Source organism: Mesoplodon mirus (assembly GCF_964341445.2).
Source record: "Mesoplodon mirus genome assembly, chromosome: 16".
Lineage (NCBI taxonomy): Eukaryota > Metazoa > Chordata > Mammalia > Artiodactyla > Ziphiidae > Mesoplodon > Mesoplodon mirus.
In genome coordinates, this window is record NC_138992.1 from 61,354,525 (window position 1) to 61,370,683 (window position 16,159).

The 16,159-nt window shown below is 44.1% G+C and overlaps 1 protein-coding gene across 7 annotated transcripts in view; it reads left to right on the forward strand.

Moving 5' to 3' along the window:
* The window catches only part of STAU2 (staufen double-stranded RNA binding protein 2), a 301,499-nt gene extending 287,523 nt beyond the window's left edge, over nucleotides 1-13,976 (forward strand). For all 7 annotated transcript variants that reach the window (XM_082601330.1, XM_082601329.1, XM_082601327.1 and 4 more), the window contains 2 exons: nucleotides 11,643-11,731; nucleotides 12,867-13,976. In XM_082601330.1, coding sequence (XP_082457456.1) covers nucleotides 11,643-11,731; nucleotides 12,867-12,960 — 183 coding nt within the window. In that variant the 3' untranslated portion in view covers nucleotides 12,961-13,976. The remainder of the gene's footprint in view (nucleotides 1-11,642; nucleotides 11,732-12,866) is intronic.
* The last annotated feature ends 2,183 nt before the right edge of the window (nucleotides 13,977-16,159 follow it).

Below are 16,159 nucleotides of genomic sequence, written 5' to 3' on the forward strand. Positions count from 1 at the left end.
CAGTAACTATCCTCTGTATTCTTTGGAGGTAAGTTGTGGGGAAGGAGAACCTTCTCTCACACGGATAGCTACAACCCAGCCCTGCTTTCCTGGGATGGCCTATCCCATGGTGCCCTGGCCGCAGAGCCTGCGGGTAGGGGTGGAGGGGTGCAGACGGGGAAGAGGAAGAGCCTCCATGGAGAGAAGTTTTGGAGGAGGCCCTGAAGGGGGAGGAAAGCAAGGGAGGGCAAGATGAATAGGAGAATAAAGAGAAAACAGGAAGAAGAAATGTGTCTGCAAGCACTTGCCTGTCTGGGTGAGCTTCACATGGAAGCCGAAGGATAATCTATCAAAGAGTATTCCTTGAAGATGTTCTGTAAACACACTGTGATGATTTCAAACAGGAAAATGGCCCCAACAGACCCACTACCTGGGAGACAGCATGTTAAACACGTTAAAGTTGACTTACAGTCCAGGGAGGTAAATGGCCGGGGCTGTCAGAAATTCATGGGTGGGACACAGGCTGGGAATCCAAGAAGACCACGCTGAGAAGTCAGAAAGCCTGCAGGAACAGAGGTGTGGAGGTAGAAAGCCCCGATATCTTCCCAGACAGGAGGTAGATCAATCTGACCAGGGCGGAAGATCCATGCGGGCAGGGCTTCTGAAATATTGGTGTGTCTTTAGGCCGATAGGCCAGGGAGCTTGTTGATAACACTGACACCTGCCAGGTGTTCCTGAGGCTGGTGACTGGTCTGCTGTTTGGGGAAATCACACTCTAGAAAACACACTAATGAAACTGCAGCAAGTAAGGTTGTAGGGTAGACTGGTGTCAGCTGAGGGAGGGCCCTGAATGCCAGGCCAAGAATATAGGATGTTATCCTGGGGCTGGGAGTTACTAATGGCTGTTGATTAAGGGGGAGGCAGAATGATAGGGGTCTCTTAGAAGAGAGATAGATGAGCAATGTGCTGGAGGAAGTTGATAGAAATATACAGGAAACTGGGCATAAATTAACATGGAGACAGAGAGCATAAATAATTTTATGACTGAATGTTGGGCTCAACAGAGAAAGTTGTACAGGCCTTCATTTATAAAACACCGCTATAGCCCAGGCATTAGCCTCTCAAACAATTCGACGTGGTAGGTGTTGTAGTTTCCGGTTTACAGATGATGAAAACGAGGCTTTGAGACATACAGTCACTTGCATAAAGACACCCGGCTGGTCTCCAGTGGAGCTGACATTTTAATCTAGGCCTGACAGACTCCAAATGCCATGCCCGTTCACTTCCTTGTCTAGATGACTGGAAGAGTGTATTAGTTTTCTCTTGCTGCTGTAACAAATGAACAGGCTGAGTGGCTTAGCCCAACACAAACGTGTTTGTTGTCTTAGAGCTCTGTGGGTCAGAAGTTAGACAGGAGTCTCACTGAGCTGAAATCAAGGTGTCGGCAGTTCCTTTTTGGGGCTCTAGGAGTGAACTGGTCTCCTTGCCTTTTCCAGTTTATAGAGGCCACACACCTTCCTTGACTTCCTCCGTCTTCAAAACTAACAACACTGCATTTTGTTGAGCATGTTTTCCTGGCCACGTCCTTCTCTCTGACCAAAGCCAGGAAAGGTTCTGTGGTTTTAAGGAGTCATGTGATTAGATTGGACCCACGTGCATCATCCAGGATAACCTCTCCATCTCAATGTTCATACCTCAGTCCCATCTGCAAAATCACTTTTGCCATATTCAGATTCTGGGGGGTAGGACAGCTTTGTGGGTGATTATCCTGCCAAGTTCAGAGAGAGATGGACACTTGCCTTTGTGCCCAACACCATGTTTCAGTAAACACCGTTATAAAGGGGGGTTTTTGTTGAAGCAAAAATAATTAAGTAAAAGACAACACACGAATTTAAAAGGAATGCTATTGGTAAAACAGAAACAGCGTGACTGGAGGAAGCCATGGCAGCATGGATGTCGCTGCTCAAGTTTGTCCTAAACACACTGAAAACATTCCTTAGCACAGTTAATCCTGCTTCACATTCAACTCTGTATTATTGTCAAGGCTGGCAACTACGTGGATTACCCAACAGTAAGTGCCTGATTGCTGAAATAAAGGTGATGGCTAAGTTTAAGTGCCCAATTTTGTACTAATTCCCCAAATTCTGGAGCCAAAATTCCTATTCTTTGCCTTAGGAGACTGTCCAAGGCACACCTTAGTCTTCCGACCACCCACACCTCTTTTTTTTTTTTTTTTTTTAAACAGTGGGTAGCCATCACCTTAACTGACATCCCTTTGTTCCAACAGTAAGAGCTTTTTTATAAGGTACCAATTTTGTGGAAATTACCTGAACCAAGAGGATTGTGTAAGCATAAATGAAAGTGTGGACTATAATGAAATTGTTAGAAAGCAGGGTAGCAGATGGTTTAATTAAAGCTCAATATAATCAACTTTTTATTTTATTTTTAAAGTCCTACCATTGATTCATCTGAAAAGTCATAGACTGAGGCTCCTATCATAATGTGATAAAATTTAGAAATACGATTTTCTCTTTTGGGTTTCTCTTATTTTATATAAAGAGAGACTTGGCATTTTGTTATAGACCATTCAAAGTAAGAAAATGATAACTTAGAAACATTAAAATTCACATTCTTTGGGCAATAAGACTTCAAGCCTACTGAAGAAAAGACCTTCTGGTTTTTCAGTCATTTTTAAATGACTTCACGGAGAGTCGGTCTCAAAGATTGTTGGGAAGAGAAGTGAGGGGAGTCCTCAGCTGCAAATGAAGATGTTTGCAGTTTGAAGCCTATCATTTCTCATTAAAGGAGACTGATTTAATGAGCTGCATATATGTCTAATGCCTGCGTTCTGAAGTGAATCCAGCAGTTAGACCTGCTCCCAGGAAGAGTTCCATATGAGCAAGCACTTTAGGGGGAAAAGGCAAAACAAAACAAACCTTGAACACTTACTTCAAAATGAAGGCCACATTCGGACATGTATGGTTACCATTGACTTTAATGGGAACAGCCTGTCTGTTCCTGGGATTCAGGATGTGAAATCGGTGGGAAAAGTGTGAAATGGAAAAAAAAAGAAAAGGATCCATTGGGCATCCTGTTCAAAGACTCCGAAAAGAACTGCGTGTCATGAGGGGATGAGTTAAAATTCACATTTTGCTAATGAACCATTGTTGTCTCTCAGAGAATGACTTAACGCTGCTGTGTTTTCATTACAAACTCTTTAGTCCCTGCAGAAGGAAGCAAGAAGAATAGGCACTGGTTTCAACACAGTTTGCTAAATTGCTGATCGACAAGAGAAAAGTTAGAAATTGCAGAAATGGCTGGAAAGGCTCACCCCCATCCTGTGGACACACACACACACACACACACACACGTGTGAACCAAGACCAACAAACAGGCATGGAAAGTATCTTATTGGCATCATGTTTCTGGCATTGCTATAACTACGCACAAAACAAGCGATACACGAAATGGCAGCGACATCTGTTTTAGAACCTGTGGGGCGTTATTCCCAAAACAGTTGTAAAATCTTTGGGGGACAAAAATACTTCTATGTATCTATGCAGATGCCCTCCTCTAAGGGAAACACACACACACAAATGGATACAAGTGTTGAGCTGAAAAGACAGGAATAAGAAAAGGAAATGTCATCCACTTCTTTAAAACACTTAAAAAATTTTTCTCCTTTCAAACAAAGCTACATCTATTGCCTTGGATATACCTTAAAAAAAAAAAAAGTCCCAGAACATATCAATTATCATAAAGCTAAAGTTTAAGATTCCAGTTGGTAGACTGTGGTAACATACAAAAGGATGCTGAGTGAGTTTGTTTTGATTTGCTAGGAAAACATTTTCTGACCTTGGAAATGAAATCATATAGTTGTCTGTTTGTTTATGGTCAAAGCCATATGGAGGGTTCTGGGTACTTATGTTAGTGTATCTTTGAAATTCTCGAATCCACAGTGTGTGGGAAGTTATACAACTTGGGTTTAAGCATCATTCAGGATGTTGTTCATTAAGGAACCCAGATTTACCTCCTCCCCACGACTCCCCAAGGTTAGTTTACATTTATCACATGGCAAATTGTCTGTGCTGAGAGGGTGACCTGCAGGCTGCAGGAGCTGAACATCTTTTATCTCTTTACCATCTCAGTAATGGACAAGGTAGAAATTGCTTCTTTTTAAAAATGTTTTATTTAAGTATAGTTAATTTACAATGTTATGTTAGTTTCAAGTGTACAGCAAAGTGATTCAGTTATACATACATATATGTATATATATATATTATTTTTCAGATTCTTTTCCATTATAGGTTATTGAGTACAGTTCCCTGGGCTATGCAGTAGGTCCTTGTCATTTACCTATTTTATGTAGTGTGTGTATGTTAATCCCAGACTCCTAACTCATCTCCCCCCACCACCACACACTGTCCCCTTTGGTAACCGTAAATCTGTTTCCTATGTCTGTGAGTCTGTTTCTGTTTTGTAAATAAGTTCATTTCTATCATTTTTTTTAGATTCCACATGTAAGTGATATCATGTGGTATTTGTCTTTCTCTTTCTGACTTACTTCACTTAGTATGATCATCTCTAGGTCCATCCACGTTGCTGCAAATGGCATTATTCCATTCTTTTTTATGGCTGAGTAATATTCCAGTGTGTGTGTGTGTGTGTGTGTGTGTGTGTGTATGAACTTGCTTCTAATCGGACTTCAACTATGTCTCCCCAAATGAAGGCTATTTGATTTTTTGCTCACTCCAAAGTGTCCTTTAATATTACATCACATATTTATAACGTGTTCTTAATTTTTTGTAAAGCAACTGGCCTCTAGCAAGTAACAGCTTATTCAGCTCAGGTAGTTTAAACATAAGGATTTTGTTTACCATCTTCTGGACAGATTTGGATGAACACAGTAAAACATTTTTGTGGACTGTTCAATTTTAGTTTTTGTTCGAAATGCTACTCTGTTGTATGTTGTTCTTTGAAATGACCGATATTTGGGTCGTGCTAAACGTTATGTGGCTATTTTGGGGTTGCTGCATTAGCCTATTGTTGTGGGCGTTTTGCTGTAGAAGGCGAAGCAAACCCGTCTCACTCCATGGACTTTCTTACTCGGTAAAGTGTCCTTTCAGGGGAAGTAGTGGTCGATGAGTGGGGCTGGGAGTGGAAGGAGAGCCCCTGATTCCTCGTGGAGCTCCTGAGGAGCTGGGAGGAAGCAGCGGGGCCAGGGCTCTATTCGTACCTGTCAGAGCAGTGCCTGGTTGGCAGCCCCTGCCCATCTCGACTTCCCTGAACACGTTTGGCTTATCTCTCCCTCTAAAGCACAGCCAAGCCCTCTTTCTCTCTCTGTTTCACCTTTGCAGTCCCATCACCTCCTCTCAGTGGGTAGCCTCCACCCCACAATCCCAGGCAGACACTGCATCTCGTTTCTCCCTCCTCCCAGCCACCACAGGAAGGTGACAGATGAACTCTTCTGAGAACGACGGGAGGGAAGGCAAGGAATTATGGCCTTTGGGTCATTCTAAGTGATGAAATAATTGCTATAGCAATTTAGTTTTGTTTTGTTTGGTTTTTTTTTTTGCGGTACGCGGGCTTCTCACTGTTGTGGCCTCTCCCGTTGCGGAGCACAGGCTCCAGATGCGCAGGCTCAGTGGCCATGGCTCACGGGCCCAGCCGCTCTGTGGCATGTGGTATCTTCCCGGACCGGGGCACGAACCCGTGTCCCTTGCATCGGCAGGCGGACTCTCAACCACTGCGCCACCAGGGAAGCCCAGCAATTTAGTTTTAACCAAACTGAAAGTGTTATAGAAGTGCCAAATGAGGTCTCAGAAGTCAACCCAGGGACCCCAGAAAAGCTGGAAACTGGAAACTGTGTGATTCCGTACAAGGTAATAAAGCCCTTCTCTAGAAAATGGAGATCATTTCATGAGCTTACCTCAATTCATTATCATGGAAAATAATCAATAGAAATACTCATATAGAGGAGGTTATAGGAGTGATTTTGAAATAATGATATTAAAAGGAGTTGTGGTGGAGTTGCCTAGGCTGAATGTGAGCAGATTTTACGTTTGAAGGAAATAAAGTGATGTGACCAAGGATGTGGGCTGGGTTCACATCTCTCTCTGCTCCGCCACTTACTAGCCGTGTGACCTCGAGTAGGTTGCTGAATTCCTCATGGGAAGGACCTATCTTGCAGAGCTGTGGTAACACCTGAGGTCACGCAGGTAAGGGACCCGGTCTCATGGCTGTGGCAGAGGGATGCTCATCAAATGGCAGCGATTGCTATTTACAGAGAAGATAAAGTGTCTTCATTCCCTTTTATAAAGTAGAAAGAAGTCCTCTCATATTTATAAGCGATTGTATTCAGGCTTATCAATAAGATGTGGGCTGAATTATCTCATCAGACAGTTAAGGGAATGTTATTTGGAAGCTTTTTTTTTTTTTTTTTTTCCGTGTACGTGGGCCTCTCACTGTTGCGGCCTCTCCCGCTGCGGAGCACAGGCTCCGGACGCGCAGGCTCAGCGGCCATGGCTCACGGGCCCAGCCGCTCTGTGGCATGTGGGATCCTCCCGGACCGGGGCACGAACCCGTGTCCCCTGCATCGGCAGGCAGACTCTCAACCACTGCGCCACTAGGGAAGCCCTATTTGGAAGCTTTTAAACATACCTTTGGAGGGAAGCAGCCACACAAGAATTCTGAAAGTCCTTCATGGCATCGAGTGAAAGAGCATTCCGCCATTCCAGCTGGTAGGACGTGCCTGGAGCAACGACAATCATCTTGACAGCGCTTGGGGACCTGCCTGTCACATTGATTAAATCATCCAGGAGATTTTGCAAGAGCTAAAACACCCAACCTGCTCCCCGAGACCTCGCCTTCATCTCATATGTGCATCTCTTTTTGGGTGGATGCGAACAGGTGTCACTGGGTCCTGGACTCGGTGCAGTAAGACATTTGGTTCCTGGTATTCAGGCAACAAGTATTTCCAAAGCAGCTAGTGAAACTGGGCTACAAGTAGCCTATAAGCGATTTTCAGAAAACGATTTCGTTTTGGTTGTCGTTTTGGCCTTATTGGGAATAAAACAGGACCAAGAAGCCCTGGAGCACTCAAAAGTCTCGTTCAGCAGTACCAACCACGTTGCAGATAGACTATTATAGAAGGCACTGAAATAGTCGTCTATAATAATCCATTTGGGAAGAAATGGATAAAAATCATCACTCCTACCATTAATTCACATATTAACGGATCAGAACAAAATAGTTGTTCATTTGTTCAAAATTGTTGAATATAGGGCTTCTCTGGTGGCACAGTGGTTGAGGGTCCGCCTGCCGGTGCAGGGGACGCGGGTTCGTGCCCCGGTCTGGGAAGATCCCACATGCCGCGGAGCGGCTGGGCCCGTGAGCCATGGCCACTGAGCCTGCGCGTCCGGAGCCTGTGCTCCACAACGGGAGAGGCCACAACAGTGAGAGGCTCACGTACAGCAAAAAAAAAAAAAAAAAAAAAAAAAAAAAATTGTTGAATATACAAAGAACTCTCTGTTCGTTCGCCTACCCTACGAAGCTGGGCTACCTGGAGAGGTCCGGCTCGGACTGGTCTTTACAGGTTAGTAGCGAGCGGGCCGGGCTCCCACCTCCGCGCACGCGCACAGAAGGCGGGACTGCAGCGCTCAGGTTCACGTGACGAGCCGACAAGGATGTGGATACCCACGGGACCATTCTCAGCCAAGTCACCCGGGAAGGCTGCCCAGCTTCCTCAGCGTTTCAGGACTTGAAAGGACCTCAGAGGTCATCTAACTGAATTTAATAAGAATCAAATATCTCTGCGAATTACTTTCTTTTAGGCGGAAACGTGTCCAAATCTGAGTCTTTTGAGGGTGAATTTAACTTTTGAAAGCAACCAAACTTCACTCGAAGCCAAGTCTAGTGAATGAGGTCAATGGTAGGGATGGACAAATGAAAAATAAAGTGGGGCTGTAAAGTGACACAACTGGTTCGCTCCAGTGATCCACAGAGTGGTTCTGAGGGGTGATTACGAAAGCACCTAGAGAAGCAGATGTGTCTCAGAGTGCTGGTGAGTACGACCTCCCGGAGGGCAGGGAGAAGTTGATATCAGATCTTTACAAATGTGCACACCCTTTGGCCCAGAAATTCAGTTTCTAGGAATTGATCCCAAGGAAATTATTGAGAACGTACTCAAAGATTTTTAACCATTAAGAAGCTTGGTGCAGTGTTAATAACAGCTTAAAAAGTGGTTGTGGCCTCAATGTCCAACACTAGGGATTGGCTAAATACAGAAAGGCACATGAAGTCAGTGAGACACTGTGCAGTCCTGCAACATGATGCTGCTGAAATGTTTCTGTTGAGGTGGAGAACTGCTCACGTTCAATGACAAGAGCAGGTTCTAGAACAGTGTTAGGATATGATCCAGGTTAGAGAGTGTACACATGGGGAGGGGATAGAAAAGGGTATGGAAAGATGTACACCAAGTTGTGAGTGGTGGGTAAGACTGTGAATATTTTCACATTCTTTTTGCTTGCCTACATATTATGATTTTTCTGTAATGAAAAACTATTTTTATAATAAAAAGAGAATATAAGGAAACATCAGAGAGAGGAGAAGGAGGTTCTACTCTCCTTAACTAGGAATGATGATGTACCTGTATTCATTTGCTAGGGCCTCCATAACCAAGGACCACCAACAATAAATTCAACAGGGGGCTTCCCTGGTGGCACAGTGGTTGAGAGTCCGCCTGCCGATGCAGGGGACACGGGTTCGTGCCCCGGTCCGGGAAGATCCCACATGCCACGGAGCGTGAGCCATGGCCACTGAGCCTGCGCATCCGGAGCCTGTGCTCCGCAGTGGGAGAGGCCGCAGCAGTGAGAAACCCACGTACCGCAAAAAAAAAAAAAAAATTCAACAGGAATTTATTGTCTCACAGTTCTGGAAGTTAGAAGACCAAGATCAAAGTGTTGGCAGGGTTGGTTCCTTCTGAGAGCTATGAGGGAGAAATCTGTTCCATGCCTCTCTCCTAGTTTCTGGTGGTTTGCTGGCAGTCTTTGGCATTCCTTGCCTTCTGTTGCATCACTCCAATTACGCCTTCTTCTTCACACGGTGTTCTCCCTGTGTGGGTTTCTGTTTCTGAATTTCCCCTTTTTATAAGGACATTGGTCATAATGGATCAGGCCACACCCTAATCTAGCATGACTTCATCTTAATTATATCAGCAGTCACCCTATTTCCAAATAAGGCCATATTCTGAGTATGGGGGTTTAGGACTTCAACATATGAATATGGGGGGGGACACAATTCAACCAATAACAGTGCCCAGTGAGATGGCCACATTGCTCCTACGCAACCGATGTTAGTGCTTACCTGCCACTACAGCCTACACCAGCTGCTGTATAGTAGGAGCCTGTACCAAGATCAGGGGTAGTGGGGTAGGGCACTGACATCCCCACAGGACTCCGGGTTCAAAGAGATAATGATGAAACAGAGAGCCCAAGCACGGCCTCCCCCTGCCCGCCCGGGCTGGGGCTGCAGGCGTGAGTGAGCATTCAAATTAGCACGTCTGAACTGGGGAGACCAGCTTAGAGATCTGAAAGGAAGACGTAGCCTAAAAAAAAAAAGGAAAGGATATATTTTTTTCTTTTTGGTTGAATATAGGGGTTGAGATTTAAAAGATAGAACGACAGAGAGAGAAGAGAGGAAAAATATTACACAAAAATCTGCCCACAGATATTGATAGCAGTTTTATTCATAATTGCCAAAAACTGGAAGCAACCGGGATGTCCCTCAATAGGTATAAAAGGATAAAGAAACTATGGTACATCCACGCAATGGAGTATATTCAGCAGTGAAAAAGAGATGAGATGAAAAGACATAGAGAATAGAGGAACTTTAAATGCATATTGCTTAGTGAAAGAAGCCAATCTGAAAGTGCTGCATACTGTGTGATTCCAGCTGTATGAATTTCGAAAAAGACAAAACTATAGAGATTAAAAAAAAAATACTAGGGGTTGCCAGGGATTGGGGGAAAGAGAGGAGGGGTGAACAGCTGAAGCACAGTGGATTTTTAGGGCAATAAAATTATTCCATATGATACTGTAATGGTGGACATGTGACATTATACATTTGTCAAAATCCATAGAATGTACAACACAGACTTGTAGACTCTGAACTTCAGTTAATGATAATATATCGATATTTCATCAGTTGTAACAAATGTACCTCGGGAATGCAGGATGTTAATAATAGGGGAAACAGTGTAGAGGGTGGAGTGGGAGAGGGTATATGGGAACTCTCCCTGCTCCATTTTTTCTGCAAACTTAAAACTGCCCTAAAAAAAATAAAGCCTATTAGCTGAAAACTCAAAACCAAAAAGATATATTACGCATAAAGAGATGTAGAAGAGGGGCTTCTCTGGTGGCGCAGCGGACTCTGCCGGTGCAGGGGACACGGGTTCGTGCCCCGGTCTGGGAAGATCCCACATGCTGTGGAGCGGCTGGGCCCGTGAGCCATGGCCGCTGAGACTGCACGTCCGGAGCCTGTGCTCCGCAGCAGGAGAGGCCACAACAGTGAGAGGCCCGTGTACCGCAAAAAACAAACAAACAAAAAAGAGATGTAGAAGAGATCATGCACTCAGCTACCCAAAAGGGGCCCCTGGCAGATAAAAGTTTGAGCAACTGGCAGAGTTCGCTCTTTGTCAGAGGCAGTTGAGAAGTTACAGATGACCAAAATGTGACCCAGCAGGATCTCCAAGATGCAAACAACTTTGGCCAGCTCACACCTATCTCAGACACAACAAAGCTCTTCTAATTGACCTGAGAAGTGCTGGGGTTTGGGGAGGGGATGAAGAACCAAATTCTTATTCAAAGAAATAACAATTTGGACCGCGCACTAGAGCGTCAACAACTTATGCAGATCTTATCAGCATCACATTTTTTGGTGCCTCCCAGCTATTCAGCGAGGCTCCACCAGCCTGTCAACACCCTTCAGCATCCCACGCATCCACATTGCATCCCGCATCCCCAGCATATCCACACCACAGGAGGCTCTGCCGCGGCCAGGCCTGCCTTCCCAGGGCCCCATGGAGCGCAAATTTTCTCTCTCCTCACAGGATACCATCATACCATCCCCTCAGTATGCAAGGGTGTATTTGGTCCATTTCTGGGCTCACATTCTGTGACTTGCTTGAGGCTACATGTCTATGAAATTGAACAATACATTTATGCTAACTTTGGAAAGCTGGAAAAAAATCTGATGTTCTCACATCTGGAGGAAGACAATGTGGAGTTTCAGTAACGTGAGGAGAAATGATGCAAAACTCATCATCAAAGAATGACAGGCTTCTACTAGGTGTTTTCTACATTTGCGGATAAAACATTGTGATTTTACAAAATTATGGATAAGGCATGAGATTTATGGAGACTCCTCTCTCCACCTCTTCCCCCAGACACACAAAAATAAAGCCTTCATAGTATATGCATTGCTTCATCATAATACAGCCTCTTAAATGTAGTTTTGTTAAATGATACAGAAAAGCATTTATTTAGACTAATGGAACTGATAGCCTTTACTATATATCAAAGCTTTCTTTTACTATTACATACCTGTTTATTACATGAAAGTCAGTAACTGAATCTGCTTGTCTGTGTGTTTGTTTTCGTTTTTAGGCAGCTTTAAGTGCCTTGAAACAATTTTCTGAACAAGGATTGGATCCAATGGAAGGGGCAATGAATATTGAAAAAGGTTCTCTTGAAAAGTGAGTACATCTTCTGTTGTATTCTTACATTTGTAATTTTGTAACTGTATGAAAAATAAGATAGACATAATAATAAGGTGAAAAACTCAAGACAATAATATCTATACCCTACAAAATGTTTCCTAATGCAATTCAATGTAAAGAAATAAGAGACAGTCTATATGGTCATATTTGTTTCCTGTAAATATGTCTGTGAAAGTTTTAATCTACTGATTGATCATTATTTCTGCATTTTAATGCCTTTGCTGGAAATATTTCTGTGGGTTTTGCTGACCACGGAGGTTTGCAAGACTTGCAAAAGGTGAATTCTCATTTCAGACTGTTGAGCATTCTCTGACTAAACCATTTTCTGAGGTAAATATTTTCATTCACATTCCTGCTAGGTAGTAGGCACAACAGAGAGGGGGAAAAAAAAAGAAGCTGAGAGGAGGGCTCCTTCCCCTTGGCTGCATTTTGTTTTTCACATTGTTGTCTGAAACACAAGCACACGTTGTCACAAAAGTGTGGCTCCCGAGGGCTACAGAAGCCAAAACGCAGATTTAATAAGAATTTCTGAAATCCAGCTCATACCTCTTTTATGATATTGAACACAAGGTTTGATCTGAGAGACTGAACTTTAAGTCTCTCCAGAGACCCAATTTATACTAAAGAAATTGCAAGCCATTGTATTTACAACAGCGGAATGCAAATTCTTTCAAAGCAGAAATAATAGCAGGTGAGATTTCAGAACTCGCACAGGAGATAACATTTTTAGAATGAAAAAAACTGGATACCCTAGGAAGTCAAAACCAAATATACGAATCCTGCGGTTAAATAATCCTAAACGCCCCCCCAAAAAAATACACAGCATTTGGTCATTAATATTTAAAAGGTGAGAGCGTGAGAAAAAAACATTTGGTAAACAGACATGGCATTTTAAGTTGTCTATAGATTGGCAACCATTTATAAGCTAATTTAATCAAAACCATTTCCACATGATCTCATCAGTAGACTATCTGAACATAAATATTGTTGTTTCACTTTAAAATGTCACTTTTGTGGTGACCTTTGAATCCTGTGTGCCATCTGCTAATAAACATGTCTGAAGATGTGCAACCCCGGGCCTTCAGCTCTTGTTAATGTATTAATCTTCCAGACAAGCCCAGCATCTGGGAGAGAAAGCGGACAATAACCAGACACACCCGGGCTCCATCGCTCAGGACTGCAAGAAATCAAGGTCGGTCATCTAGCAGCTCCCAGAGCTACGGCTGCCACCGCATCCTTATAAACCTGTCAGCACGCATGAGGGTGTCTGTGTTCAAGGAAATGAATGACTAATACCATGATTTGAGTCTTATGTGAAGACAACACTATTCTAACACCAGAGATAATAGACATAGTACTGTTTATTCAACTGGGGGAAAATAAAACTTTGAGCATTTCCCTTGGAACTTGAGATCAGATCATAACTCATTTGCCCAGAGGCAGCAGAGATCTGATCCTGCTACTGGAGCTTAAAATAACAATTAATGAAAAGTGTTAGAAACAGAGGTACAATTCTTAAGTGATTAATAGAGAAATTGGGTTTGGTTCTGTTGTTATGATTGTTTTGTCGTGGGGCTTGTGTTCACTTATATTCTCTCTCATTTTAAATAATGCCTGACGATTCAAAGATTAACCAATGATGTGCTGTGGAATGTGACGGTCGTTGTCTTCATATAGAGTCACACGGTTTCTCTTTTTATGCAGATATTTGTAATCTTCATCCTATATCAGTCTGAATAACTTCAAGGCACACCACTCAAAGATGTATGCCAACAAACATGGTTGAAATCAGGTCAGACATTTGATTACAAATAGGAAATAATGTTAGGAACAATTAGTTTCAATAGACTCCAGGAATTCAAAAAGAAAACGAAAACCACTTGTGGGTTTTGAATGCCATCATCCTATTAGCCACTAAGGAGGCGTCTTGCCTCTCCAGCCATTTCTGTGGATTCCACGCTCGCAGTGGACATTGCACCCACCCCATCCGTGTGTTGTAAGACACTCACTGTTTGCATCCGAAGTGTTTTCTGATAACTGCCTCTGCACCTGGGGCAGTGAGTGGGATCAAGAGAAATAACGTTCATGGCGGGGAAGGGAAAGCCTGTGGCTGTGGGAGGAGCCGTAGAGGTCCTGCCAGCTTGTAGCCAGCCACGCTCTGGACCAGCATGTTGGAATCCAGCGTGGAGCCAATGCAGTAAAAATGTGGTCGGTGTCTGTGTGAAGTGTGCTCAGTGTTGTTCTTTCCTTGCCCCGCTCTCCTCTCTGAAACACCACCCCAGCGTAACCCATCTCAAAGGCCATTGCCCACCCGGCCCTGTCACCCTGCACAGCAGTGACACTAGCGGGTTCTCGTGCCACCGGCCGTCTCTGCGAAACTGCAGGGCCGCCTCCCGGGTGACTCGGAACCGGGTTCCTGACCAGCCAACGCCGTCTCATTGTTCCTGTAAGATTTCACGAGCAAAACCACCACAAATCATGATCTGGCTGACTCACACGCGACTGGACAATAAACAAACAGCAACAGAAGGAAATCACTCTAGGGTTGTTTTTAATGACTCCCATGTGGGGAAGTCCGCCAGCATCGAGAGGGCTGGGTGCCCTCGGAGGAAATAGGTTTTGCTCCATAAAGCTGGGCCCTCGTGGACATAACAGCCCATTTGTAAAGTTGGGGTTCACGAAGATCAGCCGAGCTGAACAATAAGTCTGCTGCCTGGCACCCTGCACAGAGGGCCCTAAATCATCCCCTCGGAAGGGGGCAGGCCCTTTCTTCCCCCTGGGCCTTCAGCACCTGAGGCTCCGGCACCACTTCAGGCTGGATCTTTAAAACGCATCTTCAGTTTCCCAAATGCCGTAAACGCTGACCACCTCTCACGGCCCACAGTCCCCAAAACACCAAGGCCGTCAGGGCCGTCGTGGGAGAGGGATGAGCTCAGGGCACAGACAAAGCTAATCAGTTCTCACAACCCAAGTATCTGAGGCATTGGCCTCTGGAGCTATCTGACGGAGTCACCCTCAGAGCTGAGCGTGCCAGAGTGGCCACGGGGTGGGTAGGGGATGGACCTTTGCATCGGATCTCAAGTTTAGTGAGAGGATATTTATTCAGAATCCCACCCATCTACCTGCTTGAAGAGCCCAGGGAAGCCTTTAGATATTTTCCCTTTAGAGAGTTTGCTAGCAGCCCTTCCTGGGAACCGTTTGGGTTTTCTTTGGGTTGAATTAGCAATGCAAATGATGGGTGGCCTGCCATCGCTTGCCATGTTATATATCATTGGGGGGAAACCATTAAGTAGATTTATTGAAAGAGTGTTTCTTCAACACAAGGAGATCTTTTTGATGAAAAATGGAACTTGTTATTCTCTAAAGGACACAGGTTGACTTATCTCCTTTATCAATTACAGTGTCTGCTTTCAGCTTTTCTCAATCAGCACTAGGCTTTGTAGTCACTTCCCAGTGCTGAGGCCAATGTGTTTTATGACAAAGGTTGGTTTTTGCATTTTAATTGGAAATATAATATTGTGCTTTGGAACTCTGACCAGCCCTTTCCAGCACAACTTGCCAAAGATCAGTGGTGAGACACCACCCTTCAGGTTGTGACAAGGAGCCTCCTCCCCTTTCCCGGGGTGACCTCTCTGAGTTGCCCTCGTATTCTTCTGCCCAGCAAACATTCTCAATGGTGATTTTTTTGGACAGCTTCAACCAATTTCCTGTACCATAAAATAAAAATTGATTAATGAGAAACTTACCTTATTATACGGAGGTTTTCGGGACTCCCAGTGACCTTGGAAATGTGGTCCAGACCAATTGATTGGTGTTTAAATCCTGCTGCCGTTGAGTTTTCAGTGCACCTGCCCAGGGTTTGTTCTGTACCTTTCAATTTCTAAAGGCCACTTGTTATCATTATGGCAAGGGTGGTAGAAAACCTAACAGTTTTGCACACGGAGCGAAGAAGTCATTAATGGCAAGGTCCCATGTGAATTTGTCTCTGAGTAACCCCCGACCTACTCCCCCCCCGTGATATAGGTACCTGATAAATGGATACATCAAATAAATGAATAAGTGGACAAATGAATGATCTATCAAAATGATGATAGAGAAACCTGCTGAAGACATAAATTTGAAATCTCACTGCTTAACCTGACACAGAGACTCATGATAATACATGGCATTACTGTTGATAAGATTATGGTACCTTCAACCTCAGGGGTACTCTGGCATTTCTTAACCAAAAACATAGCGAGTCAAAAAAACCCTCACTTCAGAGGACTTTGGACCCATGAAGACCCACCATCCTGCCTCCCATCTTCCCATTTTTGCATGTATATCCCTTCCCCAGGCCAAAAGATTCAATTCCAATCCTCACCCCCAGATACGTTCCTGTATTTCCACAATCACAGATACATG